This window comes from Lagopus muta, chromosome 4 (genome assembly GCF_023343835.1).
Source record: "Lagopus muta isolate bLagMut1 chromosome 4, bLagMut1 primary, whole genome shotgun sequence".
In the NCBI taxonomy this organism is placed as follows: Eukaryota; Metazoa; Chordata; class Aves; order Galliformes; family Phasianidae; genus Lagopus; species Lagopus muta.
The window spans coordinates 18,469,639-18,489,598 of record NC_064436.1 but is presented as its reverse complement, the minus strand read 5'-3'; the positions used below and the strand labels follow the sequence as shown (position 1 = coordinate 18,489,598).

The 19,960-nt window shown below is 42.7% G+C and overlaps 1 protein-coding gene across 1 annotated transcript; it reads right to left on the bottom strand.

The window, feature by feature from the left end:
* Positions 1 to 2,203: 2,203 nt before the first annotated feature.
* Positions 2,204 to 15,998, bottom strand: ETNPPL (ethanolamine-phosphate phospho-lyase). Its single transcript, XM_048943257.1, has 13 exons — positions 15,868 to 15,998; positions 14,489 to 14,607; positions 14,188 to 14,347; positions 13,294 to 13,368; positions 11,406 to 11,499; positions 10,240 to 10,356; positions 8,515 to 8,597; positions 7,554 to 7,779; positions 6,563 to 6,717; positions 5,901 to 5,990; positions 5,571 to 5,701; positions 4,584 to 4,651; positions 2,204 to 3,710 (listed from the first exon to the last, which is right to left on the bottom strand). The coding sequence occupies exons 1-13, from the start codon at positions 15,933 to 15,935 to the stop codon at positions 3,579 to 3,581; spliced, it is 1,518 nt and encodes a 505-aa protein (XP_048799214.1). The 5' UTR covers positions 15,936 to 15,998; the 3' UTR covers positions 2,204 to 3,578.
* Between the last annotated feature and the right edge of the window lie 3,962 nt (positions 15,999 to 19,960).

Here is a 19,960-nt window from a genome sequence, read left to right as displayed (position 1 = left end):
TGAACAATACAAACCTGATTTTCTTCATTAATTCTTCTGCTTGACATATTACAACCTTTAATGGAGGTAGGGATGAGGTATACTCCCCAGGCATGGGTATGCAGCATGCTCTGTTTCCTTGGCAGGTCAGTGATGTTATGTTGACATAGCAACTTTTGATCCTGTTTCTTTTCCCTAGAACAGTGCCTTCTAAGGCACAGTTTTCCAATTCTGCACAGGTTCAATCCTGCTTGCTTTTATGCAGGAGAATTAATTGGCATTTGGTTCAGACTCTGACAGTGTTCTTTCATCAGTATTTGAGGCGAGCACTGTCCTTTCTTTTTCCCGTATTCTAAGCAGTCTGTTTGCATTAGGAGCCTTAAAGGTGCAATATAAAAGCAATTGGCATAGTGGTAAAATGCCATAGAATTAATTGGTTCATCTTCTGGTATGATTATCAGCTGCAGTGAAGATAAAAGTAGCCCCAGATCCCCACTTGAGGTGGAGTCCTGCCCCTCCCTCATTCCACTGACTCTTCCTCCTGCTGCTTGTTTTGCACAGGCTTGGGTTTCCTCCAAGAGTCTGCTCATCAGTAAACTAATGGCAAAAAAAAGTGTGGCTGTATTATAATTTTTTTTTTTCTGCAGGGTTAGTGAATTGAACTGGCCTTTGGGGAGTGTCTGATGAACATAAGGGCTGGGGAAATTGAATTACGCGGCCGAAACCTGGCCAAAACCCAAACCTGGCATAGCTAGGACAGGAGAGGAAGAAAGAGGGAAACAAAGGGTTGCAGAGGGGAAAATGCAGTACCTGTTACATGAAGAAAACATATTTGTTCAGTTCAAATGACTGGAACAACTCGTCATGTTTGATGTTAATTATTTCTGCCTACTCTCTTTCATCCTTTAATCGGAAGCTTCTAATTAATAAACCCTTCACAGCAGGGATCGTGCATAATCTTGTCGGACTCTGAAAAATTTCAAGAGCATTAATACAAATATAGTAATAGTAAATCTAGTAAGTCCGTCTCAGCTCCTGCTAGCTGCTGGATTGGTTCCTCCGTATAAATGAAAGTGCTTTATTCCAAGTATATTAGATAAGTGCTCTCCTTCAGGTTTAGCTCTTCTAGATAACTTTCACAATTAATCATAATTAGCGGAACATCAAGGTAGAGAGCTTCTTGTCTTGTGAAGCTGAATCTGGCTGCAAAACAACAAACTGGAACAGGTGCTTTTCCATGTATTTTTAGCCTATGTAGAAACAAGATGCAGGTGTTATAGAGGTAGAGGCACATGCCCCTTGCGTTTATGAAGATATGATCGTTATGTCCCTAATTGGATCTTCCAGTTCCATCTCATCTTTCAGAAGTTAAATATTAATGGTGTGCCACAACAGTCTGTGCCATAGCATAGCCTGGTGGGCTGTGTTACTCTGAGCATTAACCCTCCCAATATCCCTACATTAGTATTTCCTTGCTGGGAACTGTGTGCTGCTCATTTTCTGCGTTTATGGGTGATGTGTAATATAAGCAGCCCTTGCCCTGTACCAGGAGTGAGTTAAACTGGGCCTTTAGACACATTTCATGGTAGGAAACACGTGGGGCACTTAGGAAAAGTGGGTGACCTCCAAGAAGTAAGGAAGGAAATGGACTGTTACTAATCCCTTGGATAGGTGCAGTGTGTTCAGGTGATTTAATTTGCTGACAGTGAACAAGAGATGGTTGGCCTCCAAGTAGCATGTAAGGAGGGCACTTCCCTTCCCCAAGCTCTAGGCTTCAAAGCCTCGGTGGCAGTCTTGATTTTGAGAAAAAGTTCCACAGAAATTTGCTCTTAATATGTTGGCATTTGTTTTGATATACTAGTCTTGCAGTGCTGTATCTGGTCTTATAACTCCCCACCACCCCTCCGGATGAGTTTGACTTAGGTCTCTGTAGCATCATTCTGGAAAAGACCTATGTCTTGCCTCTTGATATGAGGTTAGTAGGATCCAGTCCAATATGCAGGAAGGTCACACAAGTATTGAGGTGTGGCAGCAGAGGTAACATTTGGCTTGGAGGAAGAAGCTCTGTAGCATAGAGCCTTGGGGAAACAGCTACGCCAGTTCTACTGCCGCATGAAGAGAAGCCTAGGCCAAAGCTAAGTGTTTTCTCCTCATCAAATAGATGTTAACGAAGAATGAAATGGAAACAAAAAAACCCTTGCGGAGGACATCATAATCACAAATATTACATATTACAAATAAAGATTTATTTTTATGGAATTATTCAAGAATTGTGAAATAGAAAATAAGCCAGCTTGAGAATGCCAGAAGAAGTTACACTGGAAACATCAATGTTAACATAGCAAATTGTGGAAAATACAAAATTAAAGTGCTGAATCTTCAGACATAGCAGTAGAATCACTAGCAGCAATAACAAAACAGAACTCAGGGTGTGAAAGCTTAAAAGGAAAAAGATTTTGTCTTTTTCCTGAAATACAAACCACTTGGAAGCCCTCAGTGTCTTCCATAGCGTAAAATTGGGCAGGTATTAAAAAAGAATTGTGCACTATTAAAATCTAATACCAACAAGGAGGCAAGTCAGTCCAAATTACCTGCAGCAAAGGCAGGCAGTGGCTGTATGCATACTTTATGCAGAGGGCATCTCATTTTAGTAATCTGTCAAACGTTAGTAGTCACTTACGCATCAGGATCCAATGCAACTGGTATGCAACGCTTCACCTCCGATGAAAAAGAACTAACAGAATTGCTATGAAAGAATCAGGCGGAAATTCCCATGACTTTCAAAACATCTAAAATCCGTGGGAATGCAAGCTGGGCTGCTGGGCTGTCCCTGGGAACCTCATTTTGAACCTCTACTAGCGTATTTTGTGGACTGAGGGAGTTCAATATATAAACTTTTGAAAAAGAAAGATAAAAATCTTACTCTGTATAAATAGTTATCTATAAAAGTTGCTTTATCCCTAGAAAATTATGATCTGTTTTCATTTTCTTTGAAGACAAAGCAAGAATGGCTAGCATAAATGTTCCATCTTCACACAAACAGTAGTAGATACTTGGTAGAGTATCATCGACATCAGCAAAGCTACCCTAACGTACATCAGCAGGGAATGATCCATAGGACCTAAGTTATACAAGGAGATAATAATGGCTTCTCTCTCAAGCAATGTTTTGTGAATTCAGCCATTAAAACATGGAAAGTGATTAACATCTCAATATTACATATTGAAATTTAAAATACTGTAAAAATAGCATGCTAAGCTTATTGTGTTAAACTTAATGAAATTGGCAATTTGCTTGCACGGTGGTTAAGTAATTCAGATTCCGTGTAATGGGACTAAATCCTTCAATTTAGCAGATTGTTTACGTGTGTCAAGCCCTCAATCAGCAACAAGGTATTAAAGTATCACTTGCCTGTTCTGTCACACACAGCTTTCAGACCACATGGTACATTTCTGCTATATCTGAACATGTATTTTAAACTCCTAATGAAGCTAGTTGGTACTAGCACAAAGCTCCAAACAGATCCTAGCACTATTGCACTCTTCATCTCAAAAACAAATAGGAAATAAATTCAATCTGAACAAGAAAACTCTCTCTCTTCATGTCCTTATTGTTTTACTTGGCACTGAGTGTTTTTCAGGATAAAAACCATTTTCTTGTCTGCAGGCAGCTCCATTCAAATGGCTGGTGCTTTCAGTTGCAGACTCTGGTTGAGGACTTCCTTCATTAGCCTGAAACACAAACAAAATATCAATGAAGTGTCATGCTAAACTTTCAACATGCAGCCAACTTAGGTTGATTTCCATTAAGAAACTCTGCATGACTCTTCCGTTTTAGTAGCGCAACTTATTGCCTTTGGAAGAGATTGACCTGAATGTACAAATGCTAATAACAGACAGTTTGTACCCAAAATCTAGATTCATCTGCACTGTCTGGATAGCCAGTAATCCATACGATCTCTGCCTTAATTACTCCTCCCTAGACAGCTGTGCTATTGCATCCTTGCCATTTGCAGCATCAATGGAAAACTCACCAAGGAACACCTCAGTGAGCTTTCCTATGGCACAGTGGACGATACGTACTTTTAAGGGTGTGAGAAATTATATATGATTTGTCCAAAGCCAGTGCTGCAACTTAAGACGTCCTAATTTGAATGCATGGCAACCATTCATACTGAAAGACCTATAGTGGAAACTAAGTCCTTGGAACACTGTAAAAATTGGAACTCTTCCAGGTTGAAGGCAGGCTTAGAAGGCCAAATATCCACTGGCAGCACTCAGTACCTAGAATGAGTAAAATTCTTGACTGCTTAGAGCTCACAGTTGTGTGCAGCCCAAAGTCTGGTAGGTCTTGTTTACATATATGCAAGGCAGACAAGGCAATGGGTTTGTCTATAAAACGTTTCTTGTTGTAGGTCTGTGTTATCAGCTCTTTTTAGATCTGCCCCAGTAACACAATCCTCTCAGGTTTCTTGTAATAGATTATGTTCTGAGCTCAGGTTCAATGCACAGAGCCACTCGTACCACCAAAAAGTACTCAACTAAAATCATTTGTTTCAGCAAACATCTATCTGATTAAAATTTCCATAAAAATTCAAAACATACTTTTATTTTACAATGTGCGTTTGTAGATACATCGTTTCCTGTCTTCATTCCAGTTGCCTCTTCTATTTCTAAGAAAAAAATAATTTAAAAGAACCAAGAGTAAGTAAGCACACAGTCATTCTAACAGCTGGCCCAAGGAAAAGAGTACCCCATCAACTATTCCTCTGTGCATTTATCCCACAGGGGAGTGACTGAAGAATAATGAATATTTCCTAAAACATTTTCCCAAGGAAACGTGATTAATGTATGAAGGCCATGCAGCTTGTGAGAGTTTAGAGAGAACATAGCAGCTTAGCACAGGGGTTCAAGACAGATCTTTCAGAGCTGCCTGCCTGCCTTTATCCAGCAAATTCGTGTCAGTCTATCTCCAGTTGTTTTAATCTCAGGAGAAGAGAGTATTCAACTTAGACTGGGCTTGGAAAGCCCTTACGCTAATAGTATGTTATTAATAATAAATAACCTGATGTTATTTTCCCCTGGATTGGTCCCCAGGTAGAAGATAAATAGAGCCTGAAGACTTTCAGGCTAAATTGGAGCAAGACAAGCAATTGTGCTCAAGAAAGCCAGTTTAGGGAAAAAAAAAAACCAAAACACAAAACAAAACAATGAAAAACCCAAACAGAGCATTATGGAAAGTTTTACCAGTGTTTCAGTAATGTCTTTCAGGCCTCTAGTGAATTACTTTATCTGCTCTTTACCATTCAGTTTGTGTAATCAAAATAAAACATGCAAAAAAAGATAACAAGTCTGTAAGAGGAAGACTCAAGAGCGGGATTTAGCCTAAAAAGCGTGCATCAAGTATGTATGAGGCTTTTAAAACTTTGTTTAGAATAAATGACATTGAGAACAGCAGCTTGGACAAGAAGCACAGAAAGTAATTACTTCTCCTGACATGTAATGATCTGCATTATGGCACTGTGGTTGGTGTTCCCCATGTGTCATTTGGAAATGAACAGAGTATTCTTTTGGGCATTAAAGCATACATACCTGTGAGAAGTACATCAATTGTCTCCACTACATGTTTTGCATCTTCCATAGTGAAACACATTGGTGGTTTAAATTTTAGTATATTTCTGTAGGGTCCATCTGCACTAAGAAGGATTTTCTGCTCTTTCAGCCTGTGGAAAGAGGGAACATATGTTAATAAACAGTTACACAACTACATGGTTCCCGTCCTTTAGGCAAAGTTCAATTCTGAAAATTTTTCTAATGCCATGCTATCACAAGCGACATGAATTTAAACTGAAATTAATGAGTAACTACTTCGGAATATTAGGAGGGTTTGATTGCTGTATGCAGTCTTTAGAAAATGTTTACTTGTAAATGAGGTGAAGGGCTTCAGCTGTAGCTGGTGTTCTCTTTTGTTGATCCTTCACCAAATCCACACCAACAAACAGTCCAACGCCTCTGGAGAAGAGAATAAAACACGGAAAGATAAAATCCTGTGTTCATACTGATAATGTGGGTTAACAGCTGATTCTGAATAAATTCAGCTGACTCATTAAGGCTACATTCTTTCTGTAGAAACCTGCGAACCACAAAGTAGAGTGCTGTGAAAGGTAGCAAAGAACAAGAAGAAAATCAAGAAGAAAAACGAAGGCAAAACTGAAGGTGGCTATCATGATACTAAGGTGAGGTCAGGGGAACCCACACCAACATCTCCAAAGGAAATGATCTGAAGATTTGAATGAGGTTTCCATCATCCCAGGAGTGTGCTGATGACTGGACTATTCTGTGATTATGGACTTTTCTCCTATCTACTCCCAGAGCCTTTCTAGGCTACACTTACTCCCCAGCTAAACAGCTGAATGGAAACATTTATTGTAAAATAAGTTCTTTGCAGTATTGATGTTGGGTAGCCCAATTTCAAAAGGAGTGGCGTGTAAATCATGGCATATTGTTTCTGTGTTCCCCTCACCTCAGACTTGCAGATTTTCCCATCACCTCTCTAAAACACCTAACAGCCATGAAACACCTACCTGATATCTCCCACTAAGGGATGCTTCTTCTTTTGCTCAACCAGCAGTTCTAGGAGGTAACTTCCTACACTTGTAGCGTTTCCTTGCAGATCTTCTTTTTCAATTACCTCCAGTACAGCCAAACCAATAGCGCAAGACACGGGATTACCTCCAAACTTACGGTGAAAACAACAGGAAAACAGAACGCATCAGAAATGTTCATCTGTGTCTACTCCTGTATCTTTTGCTTGACCTCTCCTACGTGACATGTAGTGAGAAAAGCTTAAGGAGGCTGAGATTTTGTGCTGTGCAAGCTACGAAAGACATTTCCCCACGGGCAGCGTTGCAAAGCCCAAGGAAGGGAGCTCCCCATTCCATCGCTTCAGGTTTCAGTAATTTGAAGATTTCACAGCTCAAGCATTCAGACTGCTCTCATGGTTTGCTGATTACGTATGCAGACAAAGTGCTCCTCTGAAGGGCAGTGGGTTATCGATCTGGGGTTTCCTGAACTGTACCATATAAGCTCCATTGAAAGCAGGGGGAATTAATGGCAGCTGGGAAGAAGTCACAGGAGCAGAAAAGAGGATTTGAAATAAGAAGAAAACTGCGCCTCTGTGGCAAGCGTGCCACTCAAATGTTTCCTGGTAGAGGGTCAGTTTTGTTAGGTGACAGCTGCACAGCAAATTCTTCCAGGACCTAATCCCACCTGCACAGCACTCATAGCTGATCCTGTACTGGATAACGAAGTGTTACATGGTCAGCGTTTCAGAGGAAACAAGGGAGAAAAGGGAGTTAAGGTATAATTTATCTGTATGCATAGAAGCTGAGCTCCATGACTTGCCAGAGAGCTAGTGCTGGTCTATTTGTTTTCAAATATTAGACTGGCTAACTCCAGCTCTTAGCAACATGATGTAATGAAGAATGCAGGTGTCAGCAGAATGACTTGAACAACTTGTAACTGCTAAATGTAAACTAACAAACAAAAAGGACAAACCTTCACATACAAACTTACTGTATTAAAATACTCCAGTCCAGAGGCACCAAACTTTTCAGCAATTTCCCTTGTTGTGACCACACAAGACATAGGGTGGCCATTGCCAATGGGCTTTCCCATGGTGACAATGTCAGGCACAAAATCTTCACCTTGCAGCTGGAAAGCCCAGAAATGCTTCCCAACTCTGCCGAAGCCAACCTGGACCTCATCAGCTATGAATACACCACCTGCTGCACGCACATACCTGAAAATAAATAGAATGGATGGTTGGAGTGACTGTGCAAACTGATTTTGAATAGGTAAATTAGGTAAACAAGGATGTCTGCAGTACAGAAAATCTCTACTGTGAAACCAAGTTAGGGAAGAAAAAAAAAAGAACGAACATGACTGCTGAAATATAATTCGGTACTGAACTTCAGTGCTGGTGCTCTAGCAACCGTGCTCAGAAGCTGCATAACCATGCAAGCCCCCTGGCATACATCCCATCAGTCTGTATAAGAATAGCTTGGTTCTTCCTCTCTTATTCCAAAGATTGCTGCCAGGACTCTGCTTTCAGGAATAGTCTGACATCTGGATCCAGAGTGACTTGAGTTTCTCCTTTGTTGTAGGAGCACTCCTTTGCTACTTGAGCACTACAAGTAGTACTACAAATACTTCAAGCTCTACTTATGCTTCATTGACCTGAAAAAAACTAGCTAATACTTGGATGGAAAATAGGAGGACTGTAATTGTACTTCAGGGCTACCACTCTGATGGTTCAACTTTATCTTCCATCAAACTTACACAGAACGTTAAAGATAGACAATTACATAGCTAAAAGAATTAGTCAGCTACTGTCCCATAGAAAATAGAAGTGGGATCATATTCTTCAGAACAAGAACACGTGAGGGATATAGTTGAATTGATTAGATTAGCCCATAGTGAAAAACATATTTGTGGTTAATTTTCCAGGTATGCCCTTCTAGAGCGATGTACATACTCTGCCACTTTCTGGAAATAGCCCACAGGTGGAATTACTTGGCCTCCACAGCTCTGCATGGATTCAGCTATGAAGGCAGCAATCTGAAAGAAAAAAAAAAAAGCAACAAAAACCAAACTCAGGTAAGAGCTATGTTCATCTGTTTGGCCTTTGCACAAATATGTAACAGTCTAGAAATAAACGTTAAAGTGTGTGCCCTAATTTAATCACACACTGGGTTGGACAGTTGAGGGCTCTTGAGAAGTTATGGCTAGAGAGCTTACTCATTTTTCAATAGGGGGTGCCCAAATCGCTGTAGCCAGGGTCGCCTTTGCAATATGATGAGAATACAAGGGCTTCCATTAATCCCTGATCTTACTGCTATTGAAGTTGGAGATGCTCGCTGGTGTCAGCGGACACCAGCTACAGGCTCCTGGGAGCTCTGTAATTTAATTTACAATTTACAGGAGGAAACACAACAATGTTCACAGTTTTCTCCAAGAGATGAATAAAAACTTGCTTAATGCCAGAACACTCCAGTAACAGGTACGCATCAGCTTAATTGTTCAATCTCAAACACCAGGCAGAGCCGGGTAGAAGATGACCTGAGGCTATGCTTTGGGCACCCCTGTCTAATGTAAATAACTAAACAAGTGAAATATCAGCATGAGGCACTTGACAGAAGAGGAGAAATAAATAAATAAATAAATAGATTGACAGATGAAATAATTCCAGTTGCTAGGAATGAAAAAGAAAGTTATTTCAAGTCAAGAAGGGCAAAAGTAGTGGATCAGTTACACTGGAACAACAAAATTTGTTTCGTGTCAACATGCCTATGCAGCAGAGATACAATATTACCCAAAAGTCTCAGCATAAGTCTGCTATTTAAGGGGTTGCATCCCCACACCACTTTTGAACCCCTCCCTGATCATCAAGAGGTCTCTTTGAGTTGGTGGAGTCTTCCTGGAAACAAGGCCGAGCAGTAATGTGTAAAGAATCGTACACTATATTTGAAGAGGCATGCTACAGCCAAAGAGTACGAAGCTTCCATAGCATGTGAGGCTTAGCCTTTAGTACAACTTGTCCTGCCACAGGTTATGTCACCAAAACCTAAGAAATATGCAAAAGAAAGGAAACAAAGGAAGAAAAAAAAAAAAACAAACACAAAACTATCCGTTAGTAGAGAATAAAAAAGTTGATGAAAAAATTAAGAGTGATACAAGTCCATTGGACTAAAAGGGAACATGTTCCCACCTCCACTGAATGTGGGGCGTTGAATCAAGACCTTAACGTCCCAAAATGCTAGTGCAATTGTACAAAATATTAATACACATTGTAAGCAGCCCCTGCTTACAGTTATTATTATTATTTTTTTTTAAATCAAGATCATGTGATTAAAATACTGATCTTTTTAAATGACTCCAAAGTTATCTTAGCTACTGCAGTCAAAACTGTAATATCAAGGTTTTATCTACCATATTTTCTCCATCCTTGACACTTTTACATATCTTTGCTAGAATTTTTGGTGTAGTTTCTCAGCTTACCTCCAAGCCTAGCTGTGCCCTAACATATTCACAGTCTACTGGTGCCTAGAAAAATTATGATAAGAACATCTGGTTGAAAAATGGCACATTTTGAACACAAAGGAAACTAAGTAGAGGAGTATATCTTTAGTTTCCTGTTTTGTGCCCCCATTTTACACTTAGGAAATGAAACTTCAGCATTTCTAGAGCACAAGATACACACCTTGCGTCCATTCTTCTGCGTTTCCTCAATAATCTTTTTCACCTCTTCAGCATAAGCGCTTGCTGGGTCTGGGTGATCTTCCCTATATCTTCCTCTATAGATGTCTGGAGAAGGAGCCTGAAAAGACCAAAATTTTTTTAAAAGCCCATCTTTCTGTGAAGCATTTACTTCATTTTTCTTTTCTCTTGCTCTGCGTTTCTGGAACAGGATATACTTTTGTCTTTCCATGCAGATAAGAGCCAGCACAGTCTCAGTTTCTGAATGGAATTACAAAAAATACACGTAGAGGAGCCTAAACACAAAGGCAGTCCTGTAATGTATTCAGTACAACTGAAGGCAACTGCTGAAAGCCATTTAACTTATCCACCTTTTCAATATCATTCCTCCTCTCGCCTAAGACATAATGCCGTGTCTTCGTCTCTCATCTTATTTTAGATTATTGCAGGATGTTCCATTTCTGCAACTGCATAAGTGGGCTTTCCAATCAGTCACTTGATTTTCAGCATTCTCATCACAGGAAGTAATCTGAGTGAACTTCAAGCGACTACAGTGTTGGAAGAAGTTCCATAAATAAAGAAATGGAACCATAATAGAAAAGAGGGCACTAATCTGACAGCGTGGTTAACACCAAGAAGTCTGGATAGGAAACACCTCTTTGCAGTTTGGTGTACTTCTCTAAGAGTGAATTTTGGTTTGGTAAAACATACAAGATTAGGCTGGAAATCAAACAGTACAATGGTCACCCTGAGCTCTCTGCCCAGAACTGTGTGTACACGCGTGCTCTGCCTTTCTGGTTTTCGGAAATAGACTCAAAATCCCTGCATATTTTTAGCCAAATTAACACAAGAGTTATCGGCTACCTTCTTCAAACTGTGTATCTGTACAGGCCAGTGACTCAGGGTACTTGTTGCACTGGAAGGAATTCAGCTTCACAGCTGAGTACTGTCTTTGAAATACAAAAGCAAGCAATTTTGCTGTTTTAAAGCCACCGACACTCAAGCGTATGTGCACTGGCATCAGCAAAGCAGAATGAAAGTATATTTACACCCAGAAGCGAGCAACTAAATATGCTGCATAAGAGGCATAACAATGTAAAGCAAGAAAAACCAAACCAAACCAAACAAAAACAAAAAAAAAAAAAAAAAAAAAAAGAAAACCACACTTACCACATGCACAAACTCCTTCTTGCTGTCCTTTCCCAGCTGATTAAATTTATAGGGACTGATGTCAATCAGAGATGTAACATGGCCATGGTAAGCACTGCATGAGTGTTAAACGTTGGTCATTTTTCTCCAAATTCATAGAAGAGCTAAATTTACAACTATACCCATAAATAAACCAGACTAAGAGACTGTATCTGCAACAGATAGATGCAACTGTAGAAATGTTTGTGATGGGATCTTGGTTTAAATTCACTAAATCTTTTTTCAAGGCAGTATGAAACTGCTATTGACTTAATTAGCAAGCTAGGAATCAGGAGTGAGGATTTTTTTCTTGCATTAAATCAGCTGCAAGTGTAAGGACAGAAAAAGATGCTGTCCCTGGGTTGCAACACCAGCTGCCCTCACTGATTACGAGCAATAGCTCGCTCCCAGTCTAGAGACCCCAGTTTAGCCTACTCAAGCTTTCTGAGGTAGACACCAGTAACACTGCAAAGGCTCTTAAGAGTTGGTGCTGCAGCAGAAGATTCGTATTTTGTACAGCAGCAGCTCATCACTACCTGCCCCAAAGGCTCGACAGTCTTGTCTGTTTGGCCGAAGCCAATCTCAGGATAAGGAGGAATAATGAAAGCCTTATAATTACGCTAAAAGTGGTTACTACTGAGGTTAGCTTGACTTAGAAATTAGGAAGCACAGCCTTCTGAACATAAGTTCATAATATTTAGTAGCTTCATTCAAGGAACAAACACTTCCATTTAGCCATGAGCTTGATGCGAAGAAATCCTGAACCCCAAAGACATGTCACAATCTAATTGCAGAAGAAATAGTGTACAAAAGGGTTTTAGTCTTTTTTTTTTTTTTGGACTCTTTTCTCTTCTTAATTCCTGTCAGTCATCAAAATCTGCCAGTGGAGCCAAAGAAAGGACAGAAAATAGTCTGTGCCCCGGGCCCACAGATGTAGCAATACTCTGCAGAGCTTTGGAGAGCTGGGGCAAAGAAATACCTTATTGCGTTCAGGAAGACAAGACCTTGCAGTCAAACAGAATAACTGAGCCAGCACCATCATCAGCTTCTCCTTACTAAAGCTACTGGCAGTGGCTCCAAATTGTGGCTGTGTAAGTCAAGGGGGGACGGCAGTGATCTGACTGCAGCTGGGTCAAACAAGCCTTCTGCTGTTCAGGTAAAGATATGCTCTTGCAGTTTCTCTACTTGGACTTTCTGATCAGAGGTTGAGGAAAAGTTAGAGCCCAACAGTAGCGTAACCAACCTTACACCCCCATCTAAGGTAGGGAAACCCAGAGACATGGTCAACCACCTTTTCCATGACTGACAGCCTTTTCAGTTCCTCCTGATTTTGTGGCTGCTCAATCTCGTGTGCTTACTCCTGTGTTCAATGGAGAAGAGCTGAGCATCGGAGCAACAGAGCATCAGCACCATTGCAGAGCTCCAGGATCTTTCTTCTTAACCATGAAGTATTTATTTATCTATTTAGAATCGTTGAGTCCTAGAATCATTTAGGTTGGAAAAGACTTTCATGATTATAATAAAGAAACACATCCAGCAGAGTGTGGCAGAAAGCTCCTTTTCCAGAGTATCCTATGGGCTAGACCACTCATTGGTGCTTCAGAGTGACTCCCAAGCCTCTGGACTGAATTGCTTTGGGATGCTCTGTGTGAAATCCCTGTAACAGGTGCCTGACAATCTCTGTTTCTTACAAATCTTCAGAACTTGCGTTTATCAAATGTGGAAAAGGGAAGCTTATTTCCTGGCCCCTTCTCCTATGAAAGCCTTGCTTTCAGCAGCCAGTACAAGCAGCAGCGGGTTGCTGCAAAGCTGCTTCTGAAGTAATTGTAGGAATTGATGGCTGCATCTGCAGTCTGTTCTGTGTACTTACTTTTCAAGGGTGATCACATCTTGGTGTCCGTGGTACTGCCGAGCCAGTCGTAAAGCCAGATCATTTGCTTCAGACCTGCATAATAGCAGAGACATCCACAATGCAGTGAGGAAGGGCTCCCAGTTAAAATTTGTTCTAACACAGAAGAGTAGGCCTGAGACACAGCAGGCTCTGTTACTATACAGAATACAGTGCTAAGGTTGAGACTGTAAACACCATTTAAGACAGTGAATCAAAACCAGCCCTTTGTACAAACAACAAACAAAGAGATGCATTATTTCACTCCCCCAGTTTGCTCGCACACATTTCCCTCCTCTTGATACAAATGAGACCACTTTGCAGTGCAGTCAGCAGCTGGAAGCGCAACACAACTGCAAGCCTTTGAAAAGCTACAGAACATGCCAGCCCTGCGTGTACCTCCACAATGGCTCCATCCTTCCCAGCACCATCCAGCAGTGGAGGACACATATCTGCTCCGGCTGAGAGCCCCAGGCTTCCAGCCTGATCTACAGTAGCCCCAGTTCCTACTGCCTGTTGGGCAGAGTCCGTGATCACAGATTGGACAGACCATCTGAAAGAGCTACTTGCTTCCAAGGTTGTGTGCCCCTTTAAACATAGCGTTCACTAATTTGCTGTCTGAATTTGCGTTTCTTGTTGTCCATTCCCCCCACCTTTTTTTGTCTGATGTTCTTCAGTTCCATCCTTTGGCTCTCTTGCACCGAGCCGTCGTACTAAGTCCTTCAATCAGTCGCTACTGGAAATAATTGTGTCATTTATTACTAAGCCCCCCTCTCACAGGTTTAAGATTTGGACCAACCTGTTCTGAACGTTCATCTTAAACACAAAGAAAATAGCCTTAGAAATAAATAAATAAATAAAAATGAGCAGACCTACCCAGAGTTAACAAAATAGCAAACAGAGAGTTTCTCTGGCAGGGTAGCAGTAAGACGCTGAGCGTACTGAACGAGGTTGTCATGCAGGAACCGGGAATTCGTATTGAGCAGTTCCATCTGTTTTGTTGCAGCCTTTGTCACATAGGGATGACTGTGGCCAACTAAAGAAGAAAACAGTTGATACTAGCAAACAGTCACTGAACCTCAAAAGGAGACTGAGGAAAGAGCTGTGACCATTTTGTCACTTGAAACAAGTGCGTTAGGATTCCTATTAGACATGAAGCACAAGATAAACTGCTTACCATGTGCAACGTTGTTGATACAGTCTAAGTATTTTTCTCCAGTCTCATCAAACATATACTGGCCCTGAGCACGCACTATCTTCAGAGGGTCCTTGGCAAAGAAAACTTTGCAGGAAGGCCTAAAAAAATTGTATAAAATAACACCATTTTAGTTCTTTGAGGAGTTCCCCCTCCCAAAGGGTTGGTGGGAGGTTATCTGCTGCAGCTCTGGAAACAGGGAAAGAGCTGCTTTCCTTCTCTGAAGATTGTCTGGGAGCAGAAGGTGGTGGAGAAGAACTGCCCATGCCTGGAACCAGGAGCAGCTCTTGCCAGGGGCGTTTTAAGGCATGGCTCTGTCTAGCAGAGTCCTCATGAGCACAATGGCTGCAAGTCTATCCAGGTGCCTATAGGTCCCACTGCATTTCTGTCTGCACGGCTCACGGACACAGCCAGCCAGCAAACTCACTGGGAGTAAAGCAAAGCTGTTAAGAATTTTCTTATGCTGTAGCCAGAAGTTCCTTACGCAACAGCCACAGTGGCTACAGAGGTCACCTTCAGGAACAAAACACTGCCTCCTTGCAGGCTTTATTTCCAGCTTTCACGGGTGCTGAGAAGGCCCTGAAATCTCTATGTCTCTGAAATCAACTGCTTTGAGCAAAACTCTTAAAAGCAGCTTTCTGTAAGCACACAAATCACACTGGCTTCCAGCAGAACTCAGGTTCCTCGTGGCAGATCTGAGGGACTCTTCAAACATTTTTTTTGCCCCTGTGGCAGCAGCTATGGAGTTATGTTGAATGGCATTACTGAGCAGAATGAAAGCCTTCTGAACTTTTAGTAGTGTTTATATGGCCTTGGATAGACACATCTGTTTCCAGGTAACCCAGGCAGTGCTCCTCACACATCCCATGTGTCATCTCTATTGAGATTGGGACCCTGTAAAGCCCAGAGGTAACTCCTAGAAAGAAAACCCACTTGCTTTCTTTCTCACACCTCACACTCCTGTTACATAGATATTTTCTGCTATCTTCCGCTATTCCTCTGCTACACTTCACGAGAAGCACACTTCATCAGCATCATTATTATGGGGCATTTCTGGATGACACTGTTCTCTTCTGCTCCGTGCCAGCCCTTTCTGCAGGAGGTTTTTGGCATCTACCCAACACAGCTCGTGCAGGGAAGCACCCTCAGCAGCCGACCCCTACAGAGGGGTTGATGTGCATGCTTTATGAGGCCACACTCTCTGTGACTTTTTAGGGAGTTTTCTATACACCCGGAGTATTTAGGCTGCCATCAGCAAATAGCCAAGTTTGGTTCTAACAATCTCAGCTTCTTTTTCACCTGCCTGTCGGAAGCAGAATGCCATGGCACAGCCCTTCTCCCGCCCGCCCCGCCGCCCCTACCCGATGTGCTTCCTCCGTAGCGCCAGGGTCTCCGCCTTGCTGTAGCGCTCCTCCATCCCGCCCGGCATGGCACGGCGCGCCACGGAAAGCCCGGGGGCTCCCCGCCTCTTATCGCGGAGCCGGCCCCGCCAAACCACTCCTCCTTCCCTCCCTTGCTCCCTCCTTCTTTCCCTCCCTCTGTGCCCTCCCTCCATTCCTCTTTCCCCGCTCTGCTCCTCTCCCTGCAGTGCCAGGCGATGAGAGCTCGCAGGCAGCGAACAGAAGGGAGACGGGGAGCCTCGCCCCTGGAGCGGGCTGCTCTCCTCCCATCCTTCGTTCTTCACAGCACACGCTTGGGTAACCCTGAGTAATTGATTCACTCGAAACTGGGGCCGTAATTCAAGCACCTTCCCAGTTCTGCTCCATCTCCCAGAATCTGTAACAGCATACTCATACGCAGCATGGGGCTATAGTCCTGGTGTTCTGATGCACTGGTGCATCCTATTTTAGGGCTGGCAGCACTTAACTATAAGTAGTCCCATTCTCCCCTGCTACCCACAGCACTGATTCAGACCTAGGATGGTACAGTCTGGCATTCTTTCATGGATACCCTTGGTGACCGTGGGAGAAAGAGGCAATGACACTAAGAGGCATTGCTTTTCCACACAGCAAGCCAAGCTGCTGGCAGAGCTGCTTAGTTTTACCTCCCCTCTGCCGTGGTGTACCCACAAACCATCCGGAGCTCCTTGAACTACAAAACCTACATCTACCTCCCTGCTGCCCCACTGTGCAGACACTGTGCCCCACAAGCAGTCAAAGCATGTCTAGAATCACACACAGCTTTGCGTGCTGCTGCAGCTTGTCTTTTCTGGGTCGATACTGAGTTAGTCATCCCAGTACTTGGAGGTGCAGACACATACCTTCATATTTTTAGATATTTTTATACCTCTGCCAAGTAAGCCACTTTTCTCCCAGCTTCTCTAGTCGAGCAGCAGCATTTATATCCTACAGGCATTTTCTTCAGCCCGTGTTAATTTTGAAGTTCCCCAGCTTTCACAGCCTGTTTCATCAGCAGCCTCACGTCACCAATTAGCAAAGCAAATGCAGCCCAGGTGGCAGAGACCCCAGCAGCTACACCTCCGCATCCTCGACAGCCAGCAGCCGCTCGTCCTCAGAGCCAGAGATGCGGCACGGACTTTAAGAAGTTCTAGCTGTGTGCGTTAGACACTGTATCTAACTGCGATCCCGACGTCGGGAGGAAATTCAGGACGACTGCTTTTCCCACACCCCGTGCCCGCCTGCCCTCTGTCGGTGCTGGGACAGCGCGTCCCTCCGCCAGGGCTGCTGGCACTGCTGGTGCTGGGAAGCAGCAGCTATTTGCACCGTCCTGCCCCGTCTCGCTGTTTCAGAAAGCCTGCGCCCCAAAAAGATGTAAGGGCTATGCAAGATGCCGTTCTGCTCTTTTACAAGCGTGCATCACTGGCCTGTCGTGCTTACATCATGCCTTTGTTCCAGCTTTAGCAAAACGATGCTGTGTTAGCAACTGATATGATACTCAAGTTCATCAGAAGAGTTCAGAGTGGGATAGGAACTAGCTTGGTACGAGGCAGGTTCCTGCACCTGTTCCTTCAGAGCCACAGAAGGACATGCATCAGCAAAAATGCCCTTTCCTCTTGATGGATGGCTTTTGCACGCTTTTGTGATAAAGTCAATAGTCAGGCTGCCACGTCTCACGTGTAGAGCAGAGAAGGGCTTTTTCCCACAGTTAGCAGAAAGACCCTGCCTGATACACAGGGCTGCCACCCACTCCCAGCACCACACTATTTAGCTTTTTAGTCCTTTCTGGCCCCTTCCACCTGTTGCCATGATGCTGTGGAGTAACACATATTTCTCCATGATATAGAAGATTATTATTACATATTTTTTTAAGTAAGTAGATGTACTGCTTTCTCCATCTCGTTCTGCACACTTTCTGAAAATTTTGTTTTTTCCTGTCTCCCCGTATGGAGGATGAAAAGAAGGAAATGCTACCACAAGCAAGTCAAAGTGTCCAGTAAAATGACTTCCTCTCCCTAAATACTGCTTCAGAGTTGGTGAGCCTCTGAAAAACCGCACATTGCTGTTTCATTCTGAAAGGCAAATCCATTATAGCTGGTCAGTGGAAAATGACCCATGCTGATGACATGTTTCTTCTCAGAAAGATAAAGGCAGGCACACGGCCCCCACTGCCCCTTTGCAGGAGCAGCCAGCATTACCTTCCAGAGCCATTTGCATGCACTCTGCTTTCTGAATGATGTTTGTAGAGAAATCATTTCAGTGCTGAACGTACCAGTAGTGTTTGCAGTTCTGCATTTGTAAAGGGCAAATATATTCACACAACTTCATGAATATCATAATAAGAAGAGTTGATATTTTTGTTTGCTTTTATTGTTACGCCATGTTTGTTTTTATGTATGTTACCTCAGGCAGAATCAGTTACGTCTCAACACTGACTGTGCCACAGGCAGGAGAACTCCTACAAGCAGATGAAAAATTGCCAGGTACTTGTTGTTCCAGGAGGGAGCAGCCAGACAAAAGGTGATGCCAGCAAGAGCTCATGATTGCTTGGAATACTCAGCCACACTGTAATCCGTACATACAAAAATGATAAGAGTATTTATTAGTACTGAACATTATGTCTTGGCATATGCACATCACAGACCTGCATCTTAATTGATGTGACTTCAGACGCAAATTGCAGCACACTGAGTACAGCTACACTGGCAGAACATGCTCTCCTGTTGCAGGTTTGTGTATGGTATTTTCCTGAAAAATACAGTCCATGTATACCGACATACATACAAATGTACACACGCACTTGTGCATGTGAAACATCTAAGCTCTGACTTTACAGCAAACATTTCAAAGCAGCACATTTTTCTCCTACGGATGGAAAAGGGAGAAAATGTCTTATGAGCACTCAGACTGGGAACCAGCAGACCTCAATGGAAAAGCAGATGAGTTCATAACCCTGGGAAAATGGAAAGACTGTGTTTGTGGGAACATGACTCGAATGGTTTGGCATTCCCTTGTTTTGTTTTTCACATTTATTTGGGTGTGGTTGTTAGTACTTGCTGGAACATGAAGGTTTTGTCAGGTCCTTGTGTTGTCCTTTTAGTAACATTTATTTTTGTGTGGTTATTAGAATTGAATCACCAGGTGAAGTTGGGTGAGGTAGGGACATACAAGGACACTTCTGTTTTCCTCTTCTGATTGCCATGGACTCCTTTTTATAAATGGGTAAGGATCAGCAGGTTTAGTAGGTCTACAAAGCAGAGTTGGATGTGAGTTACAACCTTTATATGTTAATTTAACCAAAACTTCCATTACAAATGAGAGGGAGAAGTGGCAGGGATTTTCTGTGCAGCCTTCTGGTGCTTCAGAATGTCACAGAATTATGAAGGAGGGATATTGAAAGGAACAGACGCCAGAGAAAAGTGGAGTCAACATCCCATCAGTGCAGTAGGATGAAGAAGTCTATAGTAGATGGGTTAACTGAGCTTTGACTTTAGAGGGAGTCTGATGTTGAAAAGTAACAGGGAGGCAGTAGCATCCCTGAATGGGAAACCTCCTGAGAGGTAGCTTCGGCAGCAGTCAGAGCTTGTGGTTTGCTACCACACTGGAAATAAATCATATGCTGCAGACAGAGCTTGGTGAACAACAGAGCAGCTATGGAACTGAGAGAGGAAACAAAGGCTGGAAATGTCCAGAACGGTTGACCTCGTGCTAACAAAGTGATGACAGCCTATACGTGTACTGCTGAAACTAGGTCTATTATGGGATAAGTTCTTAAAGAGTAAATATCTGAAAAAAAAGCCATCCAACACATTCACACAGTGTCAGGATTGGGCAGGCCCAGAGCTGTGCTGCGGTTTGAGGGCCCAACATCCAGCTCCAATTTGCTTTTTGTTTGTTTCTTGACAGTACAGCTGCAACAGAATGAAGAACCACTCTCCCTCTTCCATAGAAAAACAACAACAAAAAGTCAAAACGACAAGAGAAGCTAGTACAGAGAAAAAGCCAAGAGTGACCGCCTCAAAAGCAGGGACTACATGCAGCCGCCAGAGAACATCTG

Bases quoted from the DNA above. Each gene is read 5' to 3' on its own strand.
- ETNPPL (XM_048943257.1), bottom strand. From the start codon at position 15,935: ATGCCGGGCGGGATGGAGGAGCGCTACAGCAAGGCGGAGACCCTGGCG. The intron at 7,780-8,514 runs GTATGTACATCG...ATTTATTTTCAG, and splicing joins TATTTCCAGAAAGTGGCAGA to GTATGTGCGTGCAGCAGGTG. The intron at 3,711-4,583 runs GTATGTTTTGAA...TTTGTGTTTCAG, and splicing joins ACGCACATTGTAAAATAAAA to GCTAATGAAGGAAGTCCTCA.